This window comes from Cryptomeria japonica, chromosome 6 (genome assembly GCF_030272615.1).
Source record: "Cryptomeria japonica chromosome 6, Sugi_1.0, whole genome shotgun sequence".
Lineage (NCBI taxonomy): Eukaryota > Viridiplantae > Streptophyta > Pinopsida > Cupressales > Cupressaceae > Cryptomeria > Cryptomeria japonica.
In genome coordinates, this window is record NC_081410.1 from 377,826,485 (window position 1) to 377,854,120 (window position 27,636).

At 34.5% G+C, this 27,636-nt stretch overlaps 1 protein-coding gene across 1 annotated transcript in view; it reads left to right on the top strand.

The window, feature by feature from the left end:
• The first annotated feature begins 19,429 nt into the window (after positions 1 to 19,429).
• LOC131072209 (co-chaperone protein p23-1) overlaps positions 19,430 to 27,636 on the top strand; it is a 44,328-nt gene continuing 36,121 nt past the window's right edge. Inside the window, exon 1 of the mRNA XM_058008294.2 lies at positions 19,430 to 19,671. Within this exon, the coding sequence (XP_057864277.1) occupies positions 19,667 to 19,671 (5 nt within the window). The 5' untranslated portion in view covers positions 19,430 to 19,666. The remainder of the gene's footprint in view (positions 19,672 to 27,636) is intronic.

Sequence of the window (27,636 nt, forward strand, 5' to 3'; positions counted from 1 at the left end):
GTCCCCCCATGATTCCAGAGAGGGAGTGGAAGGACCTGATTTTGGATGCCAAGGAGAGAATTGAAAGGAAAAAAGGAAATACACCACTAGACGCTAGAAGAAGGTATGGGATACTATTTAGAATGTAATTATGTACTAATTAATTACTCTTTATATTTATATAATTTAACATATTTCAAACTTTTTATAGACTGAGTGACGCGTCAAAGGCAACCAAGGCAAGGCAAGAAAAGCACGGGCAACACAAACTCGGCTCTGGTGGTTACATGAAACTTGCTACATGAATTGTAAGTATCTCATGTAAACGAAATATTGCATCAAAATATTAATAAATTGCAAACGTTTTTTTTAAATCAAACAATGCAAGCAAAATTCACGGTACCAAGCAAAAATGCAGGGCTCTGAATTCAATAGAGCGCCCACAGAAGATGACAAGAGAATTGCTTGCCAGCAAGGGTATTCAGCCGTGGCTGATTGGCTACGAGAATTGAATGGGAATACACAACATTCGAGTGCATCCATCACATAGGTAAATATGGTAAATGGAAGTTGTTTGAAATTGAATACTTTACCAATAATCTAATTGATGCCGAGTTCCAACATAAAGGGACTATATTTGTTTTAAATAAGCAAGCAATGATAATAGTGTGCATGTCATTGGAATGTAGCCTGCTAATTGTGAAACACCACCTACACATGAAGGTCTAGATGTGCATCCCAGTAGTGGAGGTATTCATTTGCTATTCAAATTTATTTATTTAGCTATTAATACAATTAAACATCTTAATTTGTAATTGGAGTGGTAATTAATGTAACCTTTTTTGTTAATATTTTAGAGCATGTAGTCGGTGGTGAGCAAGTGGAGCATGATCTGGGTACACAACCTCAAGAACATGATGTTCCCCACTCAGGTAAAGAGGACCACTATTATTGCTTTAAACAAATATAATTGCAAATGGTGTTCAACATTAATGTAACCTTTAGTATTTCAACTCCAACAGATCTAGAGGGTGTTCAACATGTTGAGGTTGAGGCTACACAAAATGATGTGGCCCCATTAGGTAAAGAGCACAACAATTATGTTCTCTAAATTAATGAAATACTTGTAACGATAATTTTTTTTTTTTTGAATTTAACCCATTTCTTTGTTATTGCAGAGGACCCCCCTTTGCTTCAGTGTCCTTGTCCTCAGTATAGGACTAGGCATACATTGAGATCACAAGCAGTTGGCAGAACATCTGCAGAGGGGGGAAATGATGAAGAAACCGATATTCCACTTAATCTTTTCATAGCTTCAAAGAAAAAACAAAGAAAGAAATTATTGTAATCTAACTTATTTGATAATGACTAATTTTTATGTGTTAGTGAATGTAACTATGTGCTAATTAATGGTTATGGATGATATGTGTTAATTAATATTGATGAATGTTGCGTGTTAATTAATGTTAATCAATGTTATGTGTTAATGAACGTTATGTGATATTAATGAATGAATGCTGTATTTTATTGATGGTAGAAAGAATTAATGAATGAATGTTATAAGATGTTAATGGGGAATTTACCGTGATGTTAGGGGGGGGGGGGAGGGTCCAAATGAGCTTCCACCTTCACGTGGTTGGCCCTGTTAAGTAGAGAATATTAAACTATTCTCGAAATCAAGCGAAGATCAACAAGGTAACACACTTTTCAATATTTCATTATGTTGCATAGTTAATCTTATTGAATAATGTATATTGAATCTTAATTGTAGGGTCCAACAGAGCCAACACGAACAACAACACCACAAGTTGTTGGGTATAATGAAATCCCATATTGTCTTGTCTGTACACGAACAATATGAGTTGCTTCTAGTGTTGATATCCAAGGTAGGACTGCAAAATTTATAAATATGCCTCATCCTTGTAAGTTTTTTTATTACCAAGAGAATGGTAAAAAGTGTGTTTGAGATTGTATCATGGATGCTTTTAAGGATTGTATCATGGATGCAAAAAATCTCTTCATTAATCCTTGACTCATGATTGCTATAATACTTCTTTAGACTTCTCATGTCATTTGTTACACTTCTTCACTATTTTGGACTGAGTTTCAACTATGAATTTGCCTTGACTTATGACTGTACCTAGCTTTGTCCTATCTTTGTAAGCTTCCTCTTTGAATTGTGGTTGTAGCTTTGATAATACCTTTTTAATGTTGCACTTTTTGTAAGGAGGACAACTCCTAGTGCATGTTGCAAATTGTGTTCTAGTGACTGAGACTAACCTAATGCATCTCAGAATAGTACCTAGCTTCCTCTTTGAATTGTGGTTGTAGTGACTGAGACTAACCTAATGCATCTCAGAATAGTACCTAGCTTCCTCTTTGAATTGTTGCAAATTGTGTTCTTTGTAAGCTTCCTCTTTGAATTATGGTTGTAGCTTTGATAATACCTTTTTAATGTTGCACTATTTGTAAGGAGGACAACTCCTAATGCATGTTGCAAATTGTGTTCTAGTGACTGAGACTAACCTAATGCATCTCAGAATGGCATAAATTGCCAGGATGGAGATATAGCAGATGAGTTCAAGATTGTTGTTGTAGAAATCATTCGATTTCTGTGCTTGAAATTTATGTATATACACTATTTATAGTCTACTCTATATTTCCTACTCAGCTACTTCTATTGCTTTAAAATGAAATGTGAACTGATGAATTATATTCTATAGATGACCAGTGCCTTTCTTCGCTATTTGGGCTACAGAGTCTTTATATTTCTTTAGGACTTATTGTGTAAACTTATGAGACAATTTTTAAACCCACCACCTCTCGATGAGTCTGTCAGTTACATTATTACCAAGTGCTGTGGCTTTTCGGCATATAACCGGTAACCAACATTTTTTGTTTAACAAACTGGAAGATAAACAAATTGAATATTGCCATCTCCTCACCGATACCTATCTGGTATCCATCGGTCCCTTTTTATGTCGAAGAAACCTTGGGCTTCGGTGACTTCCTTTAGTTTTCCATCGAAATGCTTTTTCCATTGATATCACTATGCTCCTTCGATGAATGGGTCTGTCATCTCATCGAAGCCCCTTTTATCCTCTCTTTGTCGTCTTCCACCAATAAAGTTGTATTGATGAAACCATGTGTATCGGAGACATGCCTTTTAGTCTCCTCGAAACTCATCTTCTCATCAAAATCTTTTTGTTGTCTGTCGGGTTTTATGTCGAAGAGACTTTGGACTTCGGTGACTTCTTTTGTCCTCCCATCGAAACTCATATCCTTATCGATATCATTCATCGATGTAGTTTTCTTTTGTTTTATCGATATCACTTTTTTGATGAGAATGCTTGTTTCGGTGAATCTTCTTTATATTGCATCGATGATATTGTTTCTTCGAAAGCCTTTTCTCATCGGTGGGGGCCACCTCTGCTTTCTTTGATACCTTTTGTTGGTGGGACCATCTCTTTTGGTGAGTCTTTTTGCACCGATAGTGTTATATCCTCGAAGACCTTTTCTTGTCGATGAGAACCATATCCACTTTCCTCGATATCTTTTATCGATGGAGTTACTGTCTTGGATGACTTCCTTTAGTTTTCCATCGATATCACTATGCTCCTTCGATGAATGGGTCTGTTGTCTCACTGAAGCCCCTTTTATCCTCTCTTTGTCGTCTTCCACCAATAAAGTTGTATCGATGAAACCATGTGTATCAGAGACATGCCTTTTAGTCTCCTCGAAACTCATATTCTCATCGAAATCTTTTTGTTGTCCGCCAGGTTTCATGTCGAAGAGACTTTGGACTTCGGTGACTTCTTTTGTCCTCCCATCGAAACTCATATCCTTATCGATATCATTCATCGATGTAGTTTTCTTCTGTTTTATCGATATCACTTTTTCGATGAGAATGCTTCTTTCGATGAATCTTCTTTATATTGCATCGATGATATTGTTTCTTCGAAAGCCTTTTCTCATCGGTGGGGGCCACCTCTGCTTTCTTTGATACCTTTTGTTGGTGGGACCATCTCTTTCGGCGAGTCTTTTTGCACCGATAGTGTTATATCCTCGAAGACCTTTTCTTGTCGATGAGAACCATATCCACTTTCCTCGATATCTTTTATCGATGGAGTTACTGTCTTGGTTGACTTCCTTTAGTTTTCCATCGATATCACTATGCTCCTTCGATGAATGGGTTTGTTGTCTCACTGAAGCCCCTTTTATCCTCTCTTTGTCGTCTTCCACCAATAAAGTTGTATCGATGAAACCATGTGTATCAGAGACATGCCTTTTAGTCTCCTCGAAACTCATATTCTCATCAAAATCTTTTTGTTGTCGACCAGGTTTCATGTCGAAGAGACTTTGGACTTCGGTGACTTCTTTTGTCCTCCCATCGAAACTCATATCCTTATCGATATCATTCATCAATGTAGTTTTCTTTTGTTTTATCGATATCACTTTTTCGATGAGAATGCTTCTTTCGGTGAATCTTCTTTATATTGCATCTATGATATTGTTTCTTCGAAAGCCTTTTCTCATCGGTGGGGGCCACCTCTACTTTCTTCAATACCTTTTGTTGGTGGGACCATCTCTTTCGGTGAGTCTTTTTGCACCGATAGTGTTATATCCTCGAAGACCTTTTCTTGTCGATGAGAACCATCTCCACTTTCATCGATATCTTTTATTGATGGAGTTACTGTCTTTGATGAGTCCTTTATGAAGTTGATTGGTGTTTGCTTTCTTCGATGCCCCTTTTATATCGATGAGACATCGTTGGGTCTCATCGATACTGTTTGAATCTTAGATACTTCGATAGAATGCTTTTAGACTTGTTCGATAACTTATGGGTTATTACGGTATCAATGAAAATGATGATTTCTTCCAAAGAGAGATGGCTTCTATGATTTAATTTCTCAAATCAAGATATTTTACTTAATTCAGATTTGATGCTCAACAAAATGACTGCACTATCACCAATCTATCTTGAAGATTTGACTACTCTTTAGATTATGATTATGACTGTCATGATATTTCATGAGACTACTCTATCCCCATATGAAACCCTTTGTTCCCACAAATCAATGCTTTGAACTTGACTGCAACTTTATAGTGATCATTGTCTTTGTACAGTAAGCTTGCTACTTTCTCAACTTTTGATATATTGGAGGCTCCTAGGATGGTTTCTATCTTATAGTCACAATACCTTGCTATAATTTGTAGCTATTCTATGTTTATTTGTTTTCCACTCTTAACTCGTAGTTCAACCGAATATGGTTCATCTTAGAATCAATGCACATCGGTTATAATCAGATTATAACCAATCTCCATGGTTGCAAGACCTGAAGAAGGATTCTTATCATCAATTAGATGCATACTTTTGGGAAGATAGAAAGACAAAAAAATATATTAGAACCGTATTTTTTGTTGAGTCATAATATGATGTGTTAATTTAGCTAAATAAGGGAACCAATGTTGTATTAGGTTTAATTCCATGATGACAGTTGAAGCTTGTTAGAGATAGGGGATTTGTAGCAGTTGGCTTGTTAGGTTATGTCACAATCCCATGAAGGTCCTGTAGACACCTAAAAATGTCTCATTGATCATGTACTAATTATTCGTCTAATTGATTAAATAATTATTTAATTATTTAATTAAGTTAATTAATCTAATTTCATATTTCCTCATTATCTTACTAATTATTCTATTTCCTATTTTATCATCATTTTAATTGTTTTAATCATTTTCTAAATATTAATTAAATATTTATTATTTAATTAATTATGGTTAATTCCCCAAAATCTTTATTATTTAAATAAATTAATTCTCAATTTCTATCTCTAATCAACTAATCATTCAATTCTCTTCTAAATATTAATTAAATATTTATTATTTAATTAATTATAATTTAATCCTTTAAATTAAATAATCTTTATTATTTAATTAAATTCCATTTCTAAATAATTAAATAGTTTCTTTAAATTATTTAATTAGCTAATTAATTCTTCCATTTCCAAATCCCCAAATTCTAATTTCATTTAATTTCGTATTCTTCTAATTTCTTCCAAATTTAAATACATGTGCATGATTTAAAAAACCAAATTGAAAATCAAAGTCAAGTTCTAAACATATTCAAATACTAAATTGAATTAATAAATTCAATTATTTGAATAATATCTCATGCAAAGATTAAATTGATAATCTAAATCTAAATGCAAGCACATGCTAAATTAATTAATTAAATCATTTATCTCTTCAAACTTCTATTTCCATCTTTAAGTTAGCTTTTTCTAAATTAAGCTCTCTTTGTCATCCTCTTTATTTCCTCCAATCATTCTATTTCTTCCTTTAGTCAGCTTTTTCTCAATCAGTTGACTCAATTAATCTATTCAATCCATTGAGTTTCACTCCTACAATCAGCAGTTCAACTATCAACTTGCATTTGAGCTCACCTGAGTTCACACCTCTTGATCATTTTGTTCCACCTTTCAATCAATCTCATCCAAATTTCTATAAATTGAGCATCCAATCTCCATTTTCAATCCTCCTCGATCTTTACTCTGATTCACGAACTTTGAATCTTTGTGTCACTTGTAGGTTACCAACGCAATATCTGAGAGCCATCATACGATGAAGAGGAGAAGAGCAATGGAAGCAATATGCAGTCACGGAATAGGGAGTTTTTATAGATTGAAATCATAATTCCTATTTTGGCTTGATTGTATCTTTTCATTGTCTAGTTTGTTAGATTTATTGATTAGATAGGGATTCGTGATTTCCCTTGTGCTTCTTATTGATAGCTTTGTTTATTTGAAGAATGAATTCTAGCATGCGCTACATTTTGGTGAACCCGATGTGAACTAACAACAATTTAACCTTTTTCTGTGTCCTGTGTGATTTTTGCAGATTGTGCGGATTTTTTTATTTTTTTGCAGGTTGCACAAATTTTGAGAAAATATTTTCCGTCATGCAATCGCATAGATAGAATCATGCATTCGACCCTTCGGGGTCACGCATTCGTCCAGACAGGGTCACGCAATCTCTCTGTTCGAAACACGCAATCGCCCTTTCTAGGTCACGCATTCGTAGGGTTAATTGTTGTTTTATTTTTCTTTTGTCTATTATTAATTCTGTATAATTCTATCTTAAATTTGGTTAATCAGGGATCAAAATTACTTTTTTATTTCAGGATTTGATTAACAAAGTTTATGGCAAGAAAAGTTCAGTTCAAAATTTTAGGTGCGAGAAGGACGAAACAACAAAGGAGGGAAGCTAAACGATATAAAAAATTTCTCCAAGTAGAAAAATTGATACAGGATTCAGAAGAACAACTAGCCTTAGATAGATATAATAGCCTAGTTCTTTCCTATATAGTTAAATATGATCTAATCAACATTGAATGGATGATGAGGGATTTGGCTAGGGCTTCACAATTGGTTTCGTAGGTTCCTGATCGGGTTTAGTTTTCTTATTTTTTTCTAATTTTTGTTGTTGTCTATATTCTGTCACGCAATCGACCTGTTATTGTTATGCAATCGAGTAGATAAAGTCACACATTCATTGCGTCAGATTTACGCATTCGTTCTGTCAGATTCACGCATTCACTTAGTAAGTATCATGCAATCGCTCAGGTAGTATTACGCAATCGCCTTTGTCAAGTTATCAGTTTCTGTTTTCTGTTGGTTTATTTTGCTACTAATCTTCTATTTACAACCTATGGCGGATTCGCATAGAGGATTAGATTAGTAATTTTGCATGCACATCTTACAACAGTTAAAATTGACATGCATGGATAAATCTCACACTTCAATTTTTAGTGCTTAAAATCAACAACAGTTAAAAAGGACATACATGGATAATCTCACACTTCAATTTTCAGTGCTTAAAATCAACAACGGCTAAAATTGACATGCATGGATAATCTCACACTTCGTTGTTGGTGCTTAAAATGAACATGGGCTAAAATTGACATGCGTGTATCTCACACTTGGTTTTTAGTGCTTAAAAATCAAACAAATGGTTAAAATTGACATGCATGCCTTCATTCTTGGATTTGGTGTTTAAAATTGACATGCACATGCGGATCTAACACCTAAATTTGGGCTATAAAAAAAACGTGAATCGGGCTGCATTAGATTAAATCATTTTTCATTTTCTTAAGGGAAAAGAACTTTTCATTGTGTTTGGGGTGGACCTACTGTTGCACTAACTGACTTTCTACCCGCCATCGAGCCTATGGGAGAAAGAAGGAAGGTGACAACGACATCCAAATTTTCTTTTATTCTACGTAGTGAGGGGTATCTTTGACTGGGGATTTCATCACCCCATAGAGATACTTCGAATTGGGATGTGTTGGGGATATCATCTCTCCCAGCGTACTCTCGAGCAGGTTTTTCGAGCCGCTATATAAATATACTGGTCAAGCAGCTAGAGTGTTGAGTGAATTCAATGTATGTGGGGGCCTTCCCTACACCAATAAGCTTAACTAAAGCCTTAATTTGCTTGCTTTGAGAATCCATCGTTGGATCAGGACCCCTCGAAACCTAATACTAAGAACCAATTTAGTTGCCAAAAATCCTACATTCAATGGTTCCGGGAGTGCAGATCGTACCCCATAGATACCCTTCATGTACCTTACACTATGATACAAGAATCCCTCGGCTAAAAGATATTCGGATCTTCAAGGTAAGAGAGACTGGCATGCCTGAGAAGTGTGTGGCGTGGAGTGGAGTCAGTGTTGCCAGACACTCTATCTGTTCATTTTGTTTTGGTATTTTATTGTAAGGGCCTCATTGAATGGTGTCCACTATCCAGCCTAAGATTGTATTCCGTGCTTTTTTATGTATCGTTGTGATAGACCAGTATTGAGTCAGTCCCTTGGGCTATTTCAGGCCCTATCCCATGTATCTCCAAATTTTTTGAGATTGTATGAAATTTGAGTCAGTCAGCTATACATACTGTAAAGCGGAAAATCGCGATCGAACCCTAGTTGCTCTCCCCTCTTCCAACTCCGAGGAGAGAGAAGGGAGGTTCACTAGGGTTGATGGTTTTCACTTAGGGGAGAGACTTTACATTCAAAAGAGGGGTTGAAGCCCACAAGATCCAATCCCACACAATGCAAGATTGGATGCTAAATGAGTTTCAAGGGTTAAGACAGTAAGGCTACCCTCTTTTGTAAAGAATGTGCATAGAGGAATTGAGCTAGAAATGCATAGAAAGTGATAAAGATTCGCTTATAAACTGAGTTAGGGATATAGTATGAAGCTGCGGACCTGGAATTAGCAGTAAAATGTCGATACGGCGCTGTCCCGCAAATTTGAGCAAAAGTTGTCGGGACGATGGCGCCCGGCGCCACGGTCCTCCGAAAAATCCGCGAAACGAAGGGGGATCTGTTCGTCTCTGCACAAGGATTCCAGATCTTCAATTTCAGCCGCGTACCTGCAACCTACACACAGAAAAGCGAAGACGATTGGGGGGTTAGGGATTAGGGGTTTGCCTTTAGGTCAAACCCCGGTTTTGGAATTAACCAAGAAATGAGCAAGTGCTGTAAATGTAAATGACTATAAAACAAGTACTAATACCTTGTTCTAAGGATGTTTGTATCCTTATGTGTGAAGGTTTAGATGTTGTATGTTGTATGTTGTAGTAGTATGTGATCTCCTCTTCAATGGTTGAATCCTTGTCTTGAATGCAACACTTAGCCTTGAATGGAGACTTGAAATGATCAATTGCTTGAAGGAATGCTTGAATGCTTGAATGCTTGAGTATAGTTTTTACGCCTTTTCCATCATATCGAATGTAAGAGGAAAATGTAGTTTATATACTTGTCAATTAGGGTTGATAGACTGATTTTCCCGACCTTAGGCCGACCAAGAAAGATAATTTCCAAATTGCAAACAAAAAGACCCGAGACCCCTTAGGAGACCGGGCCCAAAATAGGACCCAGGGACCAAGGCGCTGGGCACCCTGGTCCTGAAGGACCAGGGCGCTGGGCGCTCTGGTCCCACCTCCCGGGACAGCAAAGTGCAAGGAGGTTCAGGCCAGGGTGCTTGAAAAATGCAGTTTTTAGTGTCATAATCAGGTTTCAGGGTCTCCATTCAGGTTGCATGTTGCGTCGCCATCGTGAAGACCGAAATGCAGTCAAAATTGCAAGTGTCACAATTTTAGGATGCTACACATACCTACCAACCATTGTTCTCAGATTTGGAAAACTGCAAAACATTATCCTACACACAAAGTTACCAAAAACAAAGTCTATTTTGAAACCGATTCTCTTACATAGTCTCTTGCATGGTCCCACTTACATCCTCATTATCGTCCTACATAGTCACATTTACGTCCTCATTATCCTCCTACATCTTTTGCATAGTCACACTTACGTCCTCATTATCGCCCTACGTCTTTTGCATGGTCCCACTTATGTGCTCATTATCGTTCCAAGTCTTTTTGCATTGTCATCTATATTAGTTATATAGTCCTCATTATCACCCTCATATACATTCTTGTCTAGACCTCATATACGTCTGTCTTAGTTCATCATCATTTGCATAATCATCCTAGAAAGTCATACCCCAAACGTCCAAAACACAATCAAAGGATCAGTCAAACTCAACCTCAACTCAAACAAGTTTGTCAAGTTCGACAAATCAAACATTATCGCATCCAGAGAAATGGAGAAAACATCTTACATGTTGTGATCCTAGGTCCAAACCAAACAAGCAAACATCATGGATTGGCATTATACATTTCGTAGGGAAGGTGGACGATTCATCCCTTCCGTTCCTATTCCATCGCCATCCATAGAAACCTTAGCTCAACAGATCAAGACTTTGCAACAACAAGTGACAGACATGGCTAGTCCTGACAACCATAGGGGCTGGTTAGAAAACATGATGAGAGAAGTGATAGCCACAAGGGGATTAGTATCAAACCAACCTTCTTCTTCTTGTGAGACCATTCAAACAATCCAACCTTCATTCTTCAACAAAATTGTTCCTACCCCAGTTCAACCAACATTAGAGTCGTGTAAACCTTCTTTTTCTTTAAACCCACTATATCAATCATACCAATCATATCAGCCCAACAATCAAACCCTTTTCAACCAAAATCAAACCCCATTCAACCAAATTCCAAATCAAAATTCATATCAACCCAACATTCAAACCTCGTTCAACCAAAATCAAACCCCATTCAACCAAATTCCAAATCAAAATTCATATCAACCCAAAAACATTCAAACCTCGTTCAACCAAAATCAAACCCCATTCAACCAAATTCCAAATCAAAATTCATATCAACCCAAAAACATTCAAACCTCGTTCAACCAAAATCAAATCCCTTTCAATCAATCTTCTCCAATTTTCTATAAATTGAGCATCCAATCTCCATTTTCAATCCTCCTCAATCTTTACTCTGAATCACGAACTTCGAATCTTTGTGTCACTTGCAGGTTACCAGCACAATATTTGAGAGCCATCATACCATGAAGAGGAGAAGAGAAATGGAAGCGATATGCCATCTTGGGATAGGGAGTTTTATTGAATGATTTTAATTCCTATTTCTTAATTGCATTATTTCATTAGTTTTATGTTTGAATTACTTAGATAGTTAAGGATTTTGTGATTGTCCTTGTTTCCTATTTAAACCAATCTAATCCAAGTCACGATTCAGAGAATCTCATTCGAAATCCTTCTTCATCAGGTCAAAAGGTTGAAACATTCCAAGAATCTCCCATGAATATCCAAACTCCTTCCCCGTGTCGAGATGATGATCCAAAATCAGAAGGAATGGACCCTGAAACAAATCAAGATCAAGAACAACCACTTCCATCTAACCCAAGTTTTGATCAAGATCCCACCGACCAATAATCTTATGATGATCCCCTTGCTCTTTTCTATTCCATTCATAATGATACCCTTTCATCTCAAGAACAAAGTGCCCTTTCAAGTCCCATCCAACATCCACCTCCTAAACAAGATCAAGACATCTCTTCCATCCTCCCTAATAATCCCTTTACAAACCAAGATCAAATCATACCTTTACCTTCATGTCCTAAACATGATCCTATTATTTCTCCAAATCTTGATCAAGGTCCCTCGATCCCTTCATCTCCATGTCATAATCCTCCATGTTCCTCACAAGATTCTCTCTCAAACGAATTTACCATTTCTCCTCGTGATCCCAATCCCTCTACAAAAGTTGTTCATGAACCCCTTATCAATGAAATCACCAATCCAGATCATACTACACAGAACAACTTATCAACAATTGTTTCATCATCTTCTTCATGCACAAGCATAACACCAGCTAATAAGATCAACACCTGGTTGGTTTCATCATCCTCTTCAAGTGCATCAATAAAAATAGGCATAACACCCGCTCATGTCATAACTTCAAAACCAATTTGTCTCATACACCCACACTTGATAGATTGGGGGCAAGAGAATCTACCACAGTTGGATTTCATTGAAAATCATAAGGCTATAGCTGAATTCATGGGTTCCAGAGCTAGATTTCCTTATGATGATCCACAAAATCAAAAAACTAATAAAATTGACATTGGAGATTTTGAACATATACACCCAGCCGAGTCCTTATATCCTATTGGAAAACACATCTTTATCCAACTTTTCAAACAAAGACCAATGAACTACCTACACAAATAGTATACCTAAAGGTTGGGTTAGTTTAGGTTTTACTTTCCGCATTGCATATCATCGTATTCATAGATTTCATGGCATATAGTTTACATATTTCAATATAGTCGCACCCATAAAACAAGGCAACTGTTCAAGTTTATCATCCGTTTACATTCAAGAAAAGCAAGGGTCATCGCCTTTCTTAGATATTTGGACATGAAGTCTTTGAGGTTCTAAAGTCATTCATTTTCAACATTACCCTGTGACGACACTTTACTTGTGGTTGGGTAGTGGTTTCACTATTTGAGACTTTTATTAACCTACAATCTATCAATTGCTATACCTCAAACACAATAAATCTCTAATTCATTCTAGACACCTAGTTGATCGTATGACTAGTGAAAAATCTAAAATTCTACTTCAACGTCGCTGTAATTGTCACACCCAAGTAGGTTTCATTACTTACAAAGTCAAGGCAAGAAGATAAAAAGAAAAAGAGCTATGTCAAATATCCATCTAAAGGAAAAAAGAGCAATGATATATAACTGAAATATCATGTATACAAATGTGATAAAAAGCTTGACTATGGGAACATGCGAGTAACTCTATCAGGCCTATGAACGCCTACCGGCAATGGAGCAATATTTGAGAAATTACAGTCTATAACCTCGTCGAAGCTCTCAAGGCTTGCTGGCAGCGAGGCTCTATTCAGGATGCTTTTGAAGTTAGAATAATCCATGTAGCTAGTCGTATAGGATGCTAAGGATCTTTAGTGAACACAAGAGCGGGAATTAACTCATCTGCACACACATGGGGAAAAGAAGATCAAAGTTTCAAGAACCAATGGGGAAGTTTTCCGCGTCTCCATTTGTAAATCCTAGTCACTAAGTGTGTTGAGATGAATGTTCTGAAGGGCCTTAGAGATCGATTGACCGCTTATCTATGAAATGTTTTGCACCTCCATTTCAATTGGTGTATTCAAATGCAAAAACAAACACAGTCAACCTTGTTCGAATAGGAAATGCATCTTCATCCTGCACGTTGCATTCACATAGGTCATGTCAAAAATTTATTTGTCTCCATATGCATTCTACAGATCATCATGTCATACAGGTCTGCACACTGGGGGCATAACTGAAAAAAATTAAAAAAATCCAAAAAATAATATAAAGTCCTGAAAAAATCCTAAAAATCGTATAAAGTCCTGAACAAATCCAAAAACATTGAAAAACTCAAAATCCAAAAAAACATTGAAAAACTCAAAATTCAAAAACAATTGAAAAACTTAAAATCCAAAAACATTGGAAAACTCAAAACCCAAAAACATTGAAAATCATGAAATACCAAAAACATCCAAATACGATCCTGAAAAAATGATCCAAAAATATTCAAATACGATCCTTAAAAAATCAATAAAAAACATTCAAATATCGATCTACATAATCCAAAAACATCGAAAAAGCTCTTGGAAAAGAACTAAAAATCGAAAAATCAATCAATCAGAAAAACTTGCAATAAAATGTCTTATGAGAAACAAATACCCTAGCAGATATCCAGCAAATGCTTCACACGAAGTTAACAAAGGATACAACTATCTAGTCAAACATTTGCAATCAACTGATCAAACTGTCTTATCAATCGTATCATATCCATATCAACGTGATCATTATCTTGTCTTAAACAGAAGAGGATACACTCGAAATTAGACAGGTCAGTCTTAAACGGGGTTCGCAACTTTCTGAGATCAGACATTATCAACCATCACATCAAACAACTGAGAATGAAGGCACAAGGTCAATATAACTGCTGAATTTTGTTCGGGTCAGTCTTTATCTTTTTATCATTTGGTGACAGATATTGTTTCTATGCTACTCAAGGATGTCCACAAGTGACTAGAGGAGTTGTGATGAGCATTATCTTTTTCTTTGTATGTTGTTTGTGGTGTGAACCGATGAAATTCTAGGGAAATTGCTCTAGTGGGTGTCTGTGATAAGAGCCTTCACATTAAGGTGAAATCACCACACATACCTCGACCCCTAACGCAATTCCCAGAATGGAGGGTTCACTCCGTGTTTGCTACGTGGTTGTTTCTTCAATGAGATATCTTTACGTCTTGGTTCCTTATACCCTGATGTGCTAAGCTTCATTGTACAATAATAAGGCTCGGTGATGAATATGTATTGATGCAATAAAATATGTGACATAGGTTCGTGATTCATTCAATTTCATTCTCATCTCATCCGTTTCTTGATAGTCTTTGATTTCCCATCTTCTCTCTAAATCGTATATTCTTTCTAAACATTATTTTCTCACCATCTCTTTCTAAATTATTTTATCTCATCTAACATCATTCTATTTCAATATCATCTTCACATCACCTAACTCTATCTCTATCTCTAATCAACTAACTATTCTTATATCTTTCATCTCACATTCTTCTTTTTTTCGAGAGATCATTCATGTCTTTAATGCACAAACAATCTCTTGAGGGGGCATTACACCCTAAGTATCACCGGGGCATACTGGGGCAGAAATTTTCGTTTTCTTTGAAACAACATCATCCTGACATTGTCTCAAAGAGGGGCAAATGTAGACACCTAAAAATGTCTCATTGATCATGTACTAATTATTCGTCTAATTGATTAAATAATTATTTAATTATTTAATTAAGTTAATTAATCTAAATTCTTCTAATTTCATATTTCCTCATTATCTTACTAATTATTCTATTTCCTATTCTATCATCATTTAAATCATTTAAATCATTTTCTAAATATTAATTAAATATTAATTATTTAATTAATTATGGTTAATTCCCCAATTTAAATAATCTTTATTATTTAAATAAATTAATTCTCAATTTCTATCTCTAATCAACTAATCATTCAATTCTCTTCTAAATATTAATTAAATATTTATTATTTAATTAATTATAATTTAATCCTTTAAATTAAATAATCTTTATTATTTAATTAAATTCTATTTCTAAATAATTAAATAGTTTCTTTAAATTATTTAATTAGCTAATTAATTCTTCCATTTCCAAATCCCCAAATTCTAATTTCATTTAATTTCGTATGCTTCTAATTTCTTCCAAATTTAAATACATGTGCATGATTTCAAAAACCAAATTGAAAATCAAAGTCAAGTTTTAAATATATTCAAATACTAAATTGAATTAATAAATTCAATTATTTGAATAATATCTCATGTAAAGATTAAATTGATAATCTAAATCTAAATGCAAGCACATGCTAAATTAATTAATTAAATCATTTATCTCTTCAAACTTCTATTTCCATCTTTAAGTTAGCTTTTTCTAAATTAAGCTCTCTTTGTCATCCTCTTTATTTCCTCCAATCATTCTTTTTCTTCCTTTAGTCAGCTTTTTCTCAATTAGCTGACTCAATTAATCTATTCAATCCATTGAGTTTTACTCCTACAATCAGCAGTTCAACTATCAACCTGCATTTGAGCTCACCTGAGTTCACACCTCTTGATCATTTTGTTCCACCTTTCAATCAATCTCATCCAATTTTCTATAAATTGAGCATCCAATCTCCATTTTCAATCCTCCTCAATCTTTACTCTGAATCATGAACTTTGAATCTTTGTGTCACTTGCAGGTTACCAGCACAATCTCTGAGAGCCATCATACCACAAAGAGGAGAAGAGCAATGGAAGCAATATGTAGTCATGAAATAGGGAGTTTTTATAGATTGAAATCATAATTCCTATTTTGGCTTGATTGTATCTTTTCATTGTCTAGTTTGTTAGATTTATTGATTAAATAGGGATTCGTGATTTCCCTTGTGCTTCTAATTGATAGCTTTGTTTATTTGAAGAATGAATTCTAGCATGCATTACAGGTCCTTGTAAACCGTTAATGTCAGTAGACATGAGACTGTTATGTAACGAATTGGATTAGCTAAACCGAGAAGTTCTGTAACCAATGAATCAACTGACTCAAGTGTATGTTAATTATCTTATGATGGTCATTTATGACCGTTATTCTTAGTAGACATTTGCTCATACAAACTTCTCACACTCATCTCATATATCAAAATATTCACCCAAATCAATCTTTTATATTCGCACCAACAAAATAGATCAATAACCATGTCAGCTTCCAAAAATTGCATAACACACAACATGAAACATGTGACCTAAATTTGGCTCAATCCATCCACAAATCCATATGCGAACCTAAAAAGAATGATAAAAAACTTCATACAAGTCGGCTTAATCACCTCGAACATGAAACCAATCACCAAAATCAACCCAACAATTCCTTAACACACGTTACACAAAAATATCTCTGTTCAAACTGAATTACCGGATACCAGACCTTTAATCTTGCTCAAGAATCAACACTGGATATCAAGATTTTGGAATAATCTGCCTTGAACCTCGAATCATCTGCCTTTATCACTGCAACCAAAATTACACAATCAAAATTAAGATATGCATACTGCACTCATATTCTACTGGTTACCGTGTTCCACTTTCCAAACTTATGCCTCATGAACAATATGACTTCCGATAAATCAAATCTATGTACATTAGATACGATTTCTAAACTGAGTTGCCATCAATGACAACTCCTAAGCATCTCTCATGCATCAATCTTCTCTGGAACAGTATCTCTTGCCAACAATATTGAGTGTTGAAAGAATAAACCCAAATACAATTTTATGCATTCTTGAAGACTTAAAATATTATGGTTTATGAGAAAGAAGTGCCCACATAAGAATATAATTGTTTCATATATCCACTATGTATTTGTTCTATTACTTTATCTAAATTCATCTATTAAACTAATTTAAGTAATTATAAAAATTTCATCCCTGCCATGTGTCAAGTGTTATTCTTTATTTCTAGTGCTTAAACAAGTTAAATTTATTTTTAGATATCATGTTCTTTTGTCAAACAAATTTCTTTGAAACATCCTCTTTTCTCCCAAACACTTTCTTTTTCTTAAAAAAGACATTTAAATGTTTGTTGAGTTGAAAAAATCCTCCACATGAACACATTTTTTAGTGCCAATACTTAATTTTATCACAAGTTTCGCCCTTTGATTGTTACATTTTTTTTTTCAATAGTTAAATTGAAAACTTAAAATCTTGATGTATATCAAAAATAAATACTCATATAAGAATATGGACATATCACATATCTGTTGGCATTCTACACTCTAGTGAGAAATGATGGTGTTGTCATTGATGACAACCTACCGACAACCTACTGGATACCTTCAAGCACCGGCACTGACAGGCATCGACACCGACATACACTTCACCCACAGCGTCAAGAATGTACACCGACACCCCAACCTACAGGAATAAACTTTTGTTTATTGTATTTAATTGTAAATATCTTTTGTAAAGCCGACATGGCATATTGTAATTAATTGTAAATATCTTTTGTAAAGCCGACATGGCATATTGTAATAGACTCATATGTATGAGATCTTGTAAATCATTTTACAATGATGGACATATGACGGATATGGTAGAAGTGATGAGCGAATATTAAGGCAGATTTTGTATAAAGTTTATGGTTATAGTATGAGCTTAAACCGGTACTGAACCTGACATAGTAGATGCTGAATTGTAGCAGTACATTATATTGGATTTTAATAATCCATTTGTAAGTCAGTGAGACTTCCATTTTATAGATTGAGCAGTGAGCTCTGGGCAGTTGGCCTTCCTGCATGTGCAAGCCCCTCATTGTAAGTAATATCCATTCATTGGCCAGTGAGTGAATATTGTGGGTCACAAATCCCACCAAGGTTTTTCCCACACCAGGTTTCCTCGTTAAACATCTTGTGTTACGGTGTGTTTTCTATGCTGTCTTTACTGTTCCTGTTTATTGCATTAATTCTTGTTTACCAGTACACTGTTTCGGAATGCGAAATACTTAATAAGGTCAAATATTCTGTTAACCCATCTTTAGGACTATCATTAATCCTAACAATATCCACTATGTGTTCTATTATTAGTTTGTGCTCTTTTCATCCATTACACTGATCTTAATGATTATATTAAGTTCATCCTTGCCACGTGTCAAGTGTTATTCTTTATTTCTTATTACACAAACAAGTGTAAGTATATTTTCAGATATTACATTCTTTTGTCAAACAAATTTCTTCAACACATTCTCTTTTCTCCCCAATACTCATTTTTCTATACACAATTTTCACTTACGCTCAATTTTATCACAAGTTTCACCCTTTTATTGTTATATATCCTTTGATTTTTATACATTTTTCTAAATAACCAAATGAATACATTTTTCTAAATAGCTAAATAAAAAAATATATTGGTCCACCTAGATTAAACAAGTAAACCTATAGAAAGATGTTATCAAATAGTTAAATATAAATAATTCCATTAACTAAACACTACACAAAATTACTTCAAAAGTAATACTTGATCAATAAAACTATTTATATATGCCTATACACAATTTAATAATATTTTAAAATACTTTACAAATAATATAATAAAATAATATTTTTATATTGTTAATTTAATGTCTACGAATGATTTAAAATACTTTACGAATAATATAATAAAATAATAATTTTTACATTGCTAATTTAATACCTAGGAATTAGCAAAAGAAAGCTATTACTACAAAATCCACTTTTAGCAATAATACAAAAAAAAAAAAATCGAAACGAGTAAACAAAGAAAAGAACAATTTAAAGAGAAACATCATCAATCATCTCCCCCTCAAACCCACTTTTAGCAATAATACAAAAAAATAAAATTCGAAACGAGTAAACAAAGAAAAGAATAATTTAAAGAGAAACATCATCAATCATCTCCCCCTCCTGCTTCTAGATCCTTCGCCTTCCATCGCGCACTTTCTATGCAGCCATAAATCTTTCTTTACTAATATTCTCACTATTCTTTGCTTACCACTCTTCCTTGTCTGTAGTTTTGATCTGTCTCCCGCACTATATTTATTTCACAGTCGCAGGTATTTTGAAGCAATCTCTCTCTTTATTGCTGTCAAAGGAATTCGGGCGTTATTTCGTCTGTAGCAAGATGAGGTTAGCTTTTTAGCGCTCTTTTTCTTCTTTTAATATTTCATTTAAATCATCAACAGAATTCAGATTCTCTTTTTCTTTACTGTCTACGCCACAATTTCAGTAATTACACAGAAGCCATCGTTGTGAGAGGGTTGATTCTTTTTAAATATGAACAAAGTCATTTTCAGTGTTTGGAGAGTTTATCAAACAGTTGGCATAATTTTTTTTTTTTTTTTTTGAGTGTTTCTAGGAAGGTTTCATTTTTAGCTTTTCATTACCATGCATAGTTTACAACTCTCTTTTCGAAAAGGAAGATCTTTGAGTTATCTGCATTGTTTAGAGCACGTTTGTTTGTAATTTTATCACGATGATCTTTGTGTTGTCTGTTGTTTGGGAATCACAAATCTTCCGGTGAAGAATTTTATACTCCAGGAGTTTCAATTTTGTTTCATTTTATAAAATAGCGGAATCAAGTACTGTGTGGGATTGCCTCGTTACCACCAACTGCTTATTGTTATGGAGGCCGTATTCATTAATTTTCAGTGGAGTACAATTTATAATTAATCATATTGGATCGGGTTAAAATTTAAATTTATGAGAGGAAATAGATTAGCCTTTCACTTTAATACTCGAATGGGGGTATTTAACTCCCGAAAGGTCTCCCGCTTCTCCCATTTCGTTTCTTGTTAATCCCGGCCATTCCATCTAGGATCATTGCAGCTTCTCTCCTGAACTAAACCTCCTTTCCGATCATTTTGTACCGTGCTCTGCAATTCTGGGAAGCAGAAATTGGATGTTGATGCCTGCGCACTGGTCTCTAGGACATTGTCTTCTTTCTCCTTTGATCTTCATCAGCTTGATTTTGGCCTAGGTTAGAATAAAGCTAGGATGTTCAATTGACTTGGAACAAATATGCTGGATTCGTCCTTTGGTGATGATGCGGCTCTTTCTCCTCATTTTATTTTGGTATCGCTTGTTGTTAGTTTGGGGTTTTATGGAGCATAAACCGATTCTACATGCGAATAACCTGTATCTTCCTCAAAAGTTTCAGTTAAATTCTATTAATCTTAATTTGGTTCAGTGTAAAGCGAGGCTTCACTTGTATGATTTTTTCGTCGTAGAATATGAGGATAAAGCCTTTTAGAGGTTGAAAAGGAATGTCTTGAACATATCCCAATCCATTGGCTCAACAATTTTTGGCCTAGACTGGTCCATGCGCAAAAGGATTTTTCATGGTTATCTGCGATGTATTTGAGGACTTAAATATGTCGGGGGAGAGGCCATGGTCCTGGAACAGAGCATACCTAAGCATTAAACCATGGTATCTTGAGTTTTTCTTACAACCATTCTTAACCATGCTAATCTGGACACGATTACATAATCTTTCTTTACAATTTTGGTGTTCATCCTGCTTGTCCACCCTTGGAAATTCCATTAGAAAACGTATTTCAATTCCAGAAAATCTCAGCCTCATTCCAATATCATGTATGCGTAATTACCAGTTGAAACGAACCTTGTCAAGCAAGTGTTGGGGGAAATTTGTTCTCAAGGTTGGCTACAGATTTTGGAACCAACAATTGGATCATGATCCCGATTCAACAGATGCTTCAGATCTTACTAACTCTTCCAGGATCTCAGTTTATTTCTCTTTGTCATTGGTCGAGGAGCTTCTCCCAGAAGTCTATTCAGATCTGGTCATTCTCTGTCTCCCACAAAGACAGCCGAATCTCTTCCTTTGAAGGTTCTCTGGAGAAAAGCAAGGATGATAATGAAGCTTCCATGGATGAAAAGTCACATAAATGGATAATATTCAAGAAGTCGCCCTTTTCCTTAAAGAAGGATAAGATACAGCACAATCTGACATGACATAAAAGGTCAATCTTTGGGGAGACATTTCTAGCAATTTAGAGGAAATGGTGGCGATTTTGGTGGGATTAAAAAGGCTTCATACTTTGCTTGTGTTTAGCTGGCCTTTTCTCCTTGGGTTTATCCAATGTCCTAGGATTTACCCTTTCTTGTGCATGAAGCCTAAAATTCAGAGAACTCCTATAAATATGAAAAAATTGTTATAATTTGACCTAGGTTTTGCACGGAAGAAGTTTCAAGCATTTATAATTAAAATGTATGATAAAATAATGCTTTTTGTCAGGGTTTTATATTTGTTTTATAAAATGATCACCTGCAACATGTTGTGAGCTTCATTATGTTGCTTGATTCATGATCGTTCAAAACTGTAACCAACATGTCATATCGTTTCAGTACAATTATAATTATAAACTAAGTCACCAGGTTCGGCCGAATTTCAACCTTGAAGTTCGAAATTCGCCGAACTTGAAATATTCTACAAAAACCTTAAAAAATTCGATTAAATTCAAATAAAAAATTAGGGTAACAGAAAACCATTTTTTTATCTTGCGTTTTAGGGTTTCGTCGAACGGGTTTCCATTGCTATTGTAGTCACGGGAGTTGCCAGTCGCGAGAATTGCCAATCGCAGGAGTTGGCAGTCGCGGCCCACGGGAGTCGCCATTGCTACCCGACATTGCCGACCACCATGGAAGTTGCAGTCACGACCCACGGTAGTCGCCCGACCTGCACGGGTAGGCTTTTGCTTATCCTCTTTTTAAAAAAAAATAATTTAGTTTTAATAATTAAATACTATTAAACAATAGTATAATTAATATTTTTTAGGTTTATTATTATATTATATAATATTATAAAATACACATAATTGATGATACACATTCATATATTTATAATGTTTGTATTGTTATTGAATATTATTATTATAAAATTTATAATTTTATATTATATATTTTTAGTTTTTTTAGGTTTAATAATATATTAATATTATTATTATTTTATACAATATGATTTTACAAAATACACATAATACACATTTATTTATTTATAATATTTATTTATAATGTTTTTTTATAAATTTATTACATATGGCGAATTTAATTCGAATTTTATACATTTCGAATTTTTTTCACATCGAACTTCATTCGAATTTCAAAGCTGTCGAACTTCGAATTCGAATTCGAACCTGGTGACTTAGATTATAAATATGTGACTCATAATGGTACCAATGCCAAATGTAGCTTGTGTCAACAAACCTTTTACTAGAAGCTTAATAATAGCGATGGACCAATTGGCATTTTAGGCGGGCACGAGGAGGTGTTATTGCATGTGAGAACATGACTCCAAAGTTTAGAGCTGCTATATAGAAAGACCAATCCTATTTGATTGTAGAAAGATGAAAATGACAAAAGAAATAGAAAATTGAAGAGAACATTTCCAAATTCATGGCATCTATTGTGTTTTCCTCTTCCAGTCTGCTCAAATTCATGTGAGGCAGATCAAAAGAGAGTGGAACATTGAATAGCTTTTGGACACCGACCAAAAAAAACAGAACAAGTTGGTGACGTGCTAGCTGATTTGTTTTATTCAAGTGCCACTTCATTCAATGTAGCTAGGAATCCACATCTTTGCAATACAATTCATAAAGTTGTAATGTTTGGCAAAGGGTACCCTCTCTCGTTAGAGGCTTTTAGAACAACTCTTTGGCAAAGGTCAAAAGATGGTTGCGTTATATTGAGTGATGGATGGTCAAATACAACACAATTCATAAAGTTGTATTGTTTGGCAAAGGGTACACCCTCTCTCGTTAGAGGCTTTTAGAACAACTCTTTGGCAAATGTCAAAAGATGGTTGCGTTATATTGAGTGATGGATGGTCAAATATATGTTAGAGGTCATTGATTAATTTTTATTACTTGTCATCAAGGTTTTCTGCTCTTGAAGGTGATTAACACCATGGATCGAAAGAAATTGGGTATATTTTTAAAATAGTAGAGGAAGTAATTCTTAAAATAGTGGTGGAAAATGTGGTTCAAGTGATAATTGATAGTGCAGCCAATTGTGTGGGAGCTAGGAAGTTGATATTAGAGAGGCACCCACAAACTTATTAAAGTTAATGTGCAACACACAATGATTTGCCTAAATTCCCATGGGTACATGAAGCGATTCATAAAGGGAGAGCAGTTGTAAATTTATAAGAAATTATTGTCTCAAATTGAATCTTTGTAGTAACATGCATCTAGGGAGTTGTTTAGGCTATGTGAAACAAGAGTTGTTTCATTTTATATTGTCTGAAAGAGGCGGTTGAAGAGAAAGTAGCTCTAAAGTTTGTTATTTGTTCTAGTGGGTGGCAAAATTTAAAGCTCTTTTAAAAGGTTTTAAGGGAAGATCATAAAGAAAATCATTTTAAGCAATAATTTTTTGAAAAGTGCAACAAAGGTTTCAAATCAATATGGTGCAATTATTGATCCGCTTCATATGGTTGATGGTGATAACCCTTGTCATAGCATTTTTTTATGAGAGCATTGGTTGTTTCAAGAAAGCTAGTCAAAAAGCACTCGATAATGTAGAAGCAGACATGTCAATACGAGAAATGATTGATTTCAAGTAGAAAATGATGTATTCACCTTTAGATGCAATAGTTTGTTATTTGGAGCCTAAGTTATTTCAAATTAATTGACAAAGTGATTGTAAAAGTTATGGAAAGGCTTCTTGAAGCCATTAAGAGGTTTGAACAGGATCCAACAGTTGCAAATCTAATTAAAGAGCAATGCTGGAAATACAAGTTAATAGTAGGCATTTGGAATGTCAACAACCAAATATGACATGGCAGACGTTTACATGCATGGGTATAGATGGTAGATGACCTATGGAGCACACGTTATTGAACTATAATGCTTTGCTATTTAAATATTGGGCTGGGCAGCAAGTTTGTGAGCTTGTGAGAGGAATTGGAGTTGTTTTTATCACATTCATTCCTAAAAGAGGAGCAAGTTGGTGTCTAGAAAGTAGGAAGATCTTGTCTACATTTGTAATTGTTTAAGAACACGTCAGCAAAAAAGTCCATGGCTTCTTCACAGCTACAACAAATTTCACAAGCTTTATATAAATTTCAGTATAACAACAAACTTTTACTTTTTCAACTTAATATCATAAGCATATAACTTAATCTCATAAGCATATCTATTGCATATTATCATTCATATAGAATCTAACTATCTTGCATCACAAATAGAACACAAGATATACCTAGAAAAACCTTATGGGAGAAAACCACAACAAATTAATGCTCTTATATAAATTCTTTCTTTACAAAGTTCATAGGCACCAACCTACTAGATGCACCAACCCCTCATTCAATTTGTGTGAACTTTCCCACTAGAGGAACCGACCCCTCATTCTATTCGTGAGCACCAACTCACTAGAGACACCAACCCCTCATTCTCTTAGAGGCACCAAACCCTCATTGAAATTGTCTTCACAAGAGCTATAATCTCTCCTTCAAATCTACTACTATGGTGACAATAAATCTTCCACAAAACTGATTACCATCTCCTTATAAATCTCCCATAAATACTTCTCACAATACCCTCTTCAAAATGCTTCATAAATCTGCTTCAAAGTCTTCTTTATCTTTGCATGAAATCTTTTTCACAACATATCTCTTATATTCTTGATCTGCTCTTATATCTATTCTTTAAATAATATATGCTGCCTTCTCACATATTTTCTTCTTTAGAAATCTGCTCATAAATTCTCTGCTCCAATATGGCTTATATGTCTGTTCTAATTGTGCTCTATTTTTTCTTTAGATCTGCTTGCGAACATCCCTTCATTCTTCTTTTCACAAATTAATACTCATCAACTCTTCCATAGCTCTGCTCATATATCTTTATCTTTCTTCAGATATGCTTGTGTATTTCATTTTATCTCTTCTACTCAGTGCTTGCACGCTTACACAAGTACACTTCACGTCAACCTTCACCACATTTTACAATCTCTATGTATGCCTTCATATTTCTTTCCATGGAATGTGACTTTCCTTGAAAGACAATGGTTCTCAAGAGGTATGCCTTCTCCAAGAGAGGTGACTTCTACAAAGACAAATCAACCTTTTAAATTATCTTCATTTGTTAACATTTACTCCTTCAATAAGAAGTGCACCACATCTTAAGGCCCACCATAAATATGTATGAGGCACTTTAAGAGATCACACCTTTTGAAGAATAGTCTTCTAATCAAAATCGTACCTCTTTATTCATCATGACTTTTCATTATATGAATTGCTGTCTTCCTTTCTTGAAAAAGACAAGGTGAATAAGACAAATTTCTCTTATGTGATTTTTCTGTTGTATGAGACTTTATCTTATAATGATTATTGGCTGCGTGGCTGTATCTTTCTACCATAATAAATTATCTTTGGTGGAGATTGACTTCATTAGATGCTTTGCCTATTATTTCTGAACCTGCTCATTGTTTATAATAAACAATATTAATTCTGAACCTGCTCATTGTGTATAATGAACAATTTTTATTTGCTGATTGCTGATTGTATGTTTAGCTTGCTGCTTCTATTCAAATGCTGATTGCTGTCATATATAAATCACTGCAATTACAATCAGTGTCTTTGTTTTCTTCAATAACATTACTACTTTTGCTGACGTTGGATCTTATAGATAAACTGCTAGCCATACTTAAATTGCTGCTCATTTTCTTCTTAGTTGAAAGCTCCTCATGTCTTGTGAACCAATTCACACATTCTATAATGGTTGAACCTGTTTAACATGCTTTTTTACTATTGCAAACCACAGTACCCTCAAAGATCATGTCGCATGGATTTACATATCATGGCACATTTTTTTTATCATAAACTTCACCATTCTATAGACTATTTCTTATAGTCATTTCATGTCACCTTTTTGTCATCACAACTTTGTCCTAAAACTCTGAATGTCTTCTTGACATCAATGACAAACTTTCCAACAACTGTTGACAAAAAAAGCATCTTTGCAATTGTGACTTCATATGCTTTTATGGTTAAACTTTTGATAAGTTTATCACAGTTTATAAATGTGGCTTTTTTTATAAAGCTTTCAAATCTTCTTAGCAATGTCAAACCTTTGACAATTTTATGCATTTTTGATGTATTTAAAAAAGACTCAATTTAATATTATGCATTAATTATTTTTTGGAATATTTTCCGTGCCAAACTTAATTCAGATTTTATTGTTGCTAAATACAAACATGAACACAAACCTTGTATCTGTTAATTTTTTTTCCCAAATAGTGCTTAGTAATTTTTTAACATAATCAGTGACACTCGCATGACACGTCCTCTAGCCCCACGTGAAACGCTTTTGACCTGAATCTATGGATTGATGAGGTCACAAACGTGGGATCTCATCCCCATTTATCAAAGTGGAGGCTCAAATCCGGTGAGCACATTGGAACAGCAAAGGCACAAGACTGTGATCACAATGGCCCAGTGGGGGTTGAACCTTGGTGGCCACTACAACAACATCACCACTTAATAAACACACTATGGGAAGAATTTCAAAAGTGCATAGAAGTGAAAAATTTCCTAAATTACAAGGAAATTGGAATCTTTGGTTTTTTGTTTTGTTGTTATTGGTCTAAAGGTATTAGTTTAATTTAAGCTTTATAATAGAAAGCATCAAATTAATCTACCAAAACAAAATGTGAATGGAAGTTCAATTTAAACCTTCTTCCCTAATAAAAAAATGACGTAGATACAATTTGTTATTTTTTTAAAAATATTAATTGCATTTGGCTATTGATAATAATCATGAGGAAATTCCACTGAGCTTGACATTGACAACAATTACTAAATTGCTAGTTAGTTGTGTCTCTAAATGATCTATTGCAAATACTTTATGTAGTATAAAACACATGCTAATATTCAAATGTTTAACGTAAAATTCTATTAACATAAAAGACGGTAAGAATGACAAAAAATAGTAAAAAATCCCACTTGAATGTTTAGGCCAAAGCTTGAATAAATACTTAGGCTAGTACATAGGCCCTCAATTCTAGGGGCATTGACATTCTAGGGCGGGTTGCTTTAGATCATTTGTTGGGATGTTCAATGACATTTTTTCTAGTCCT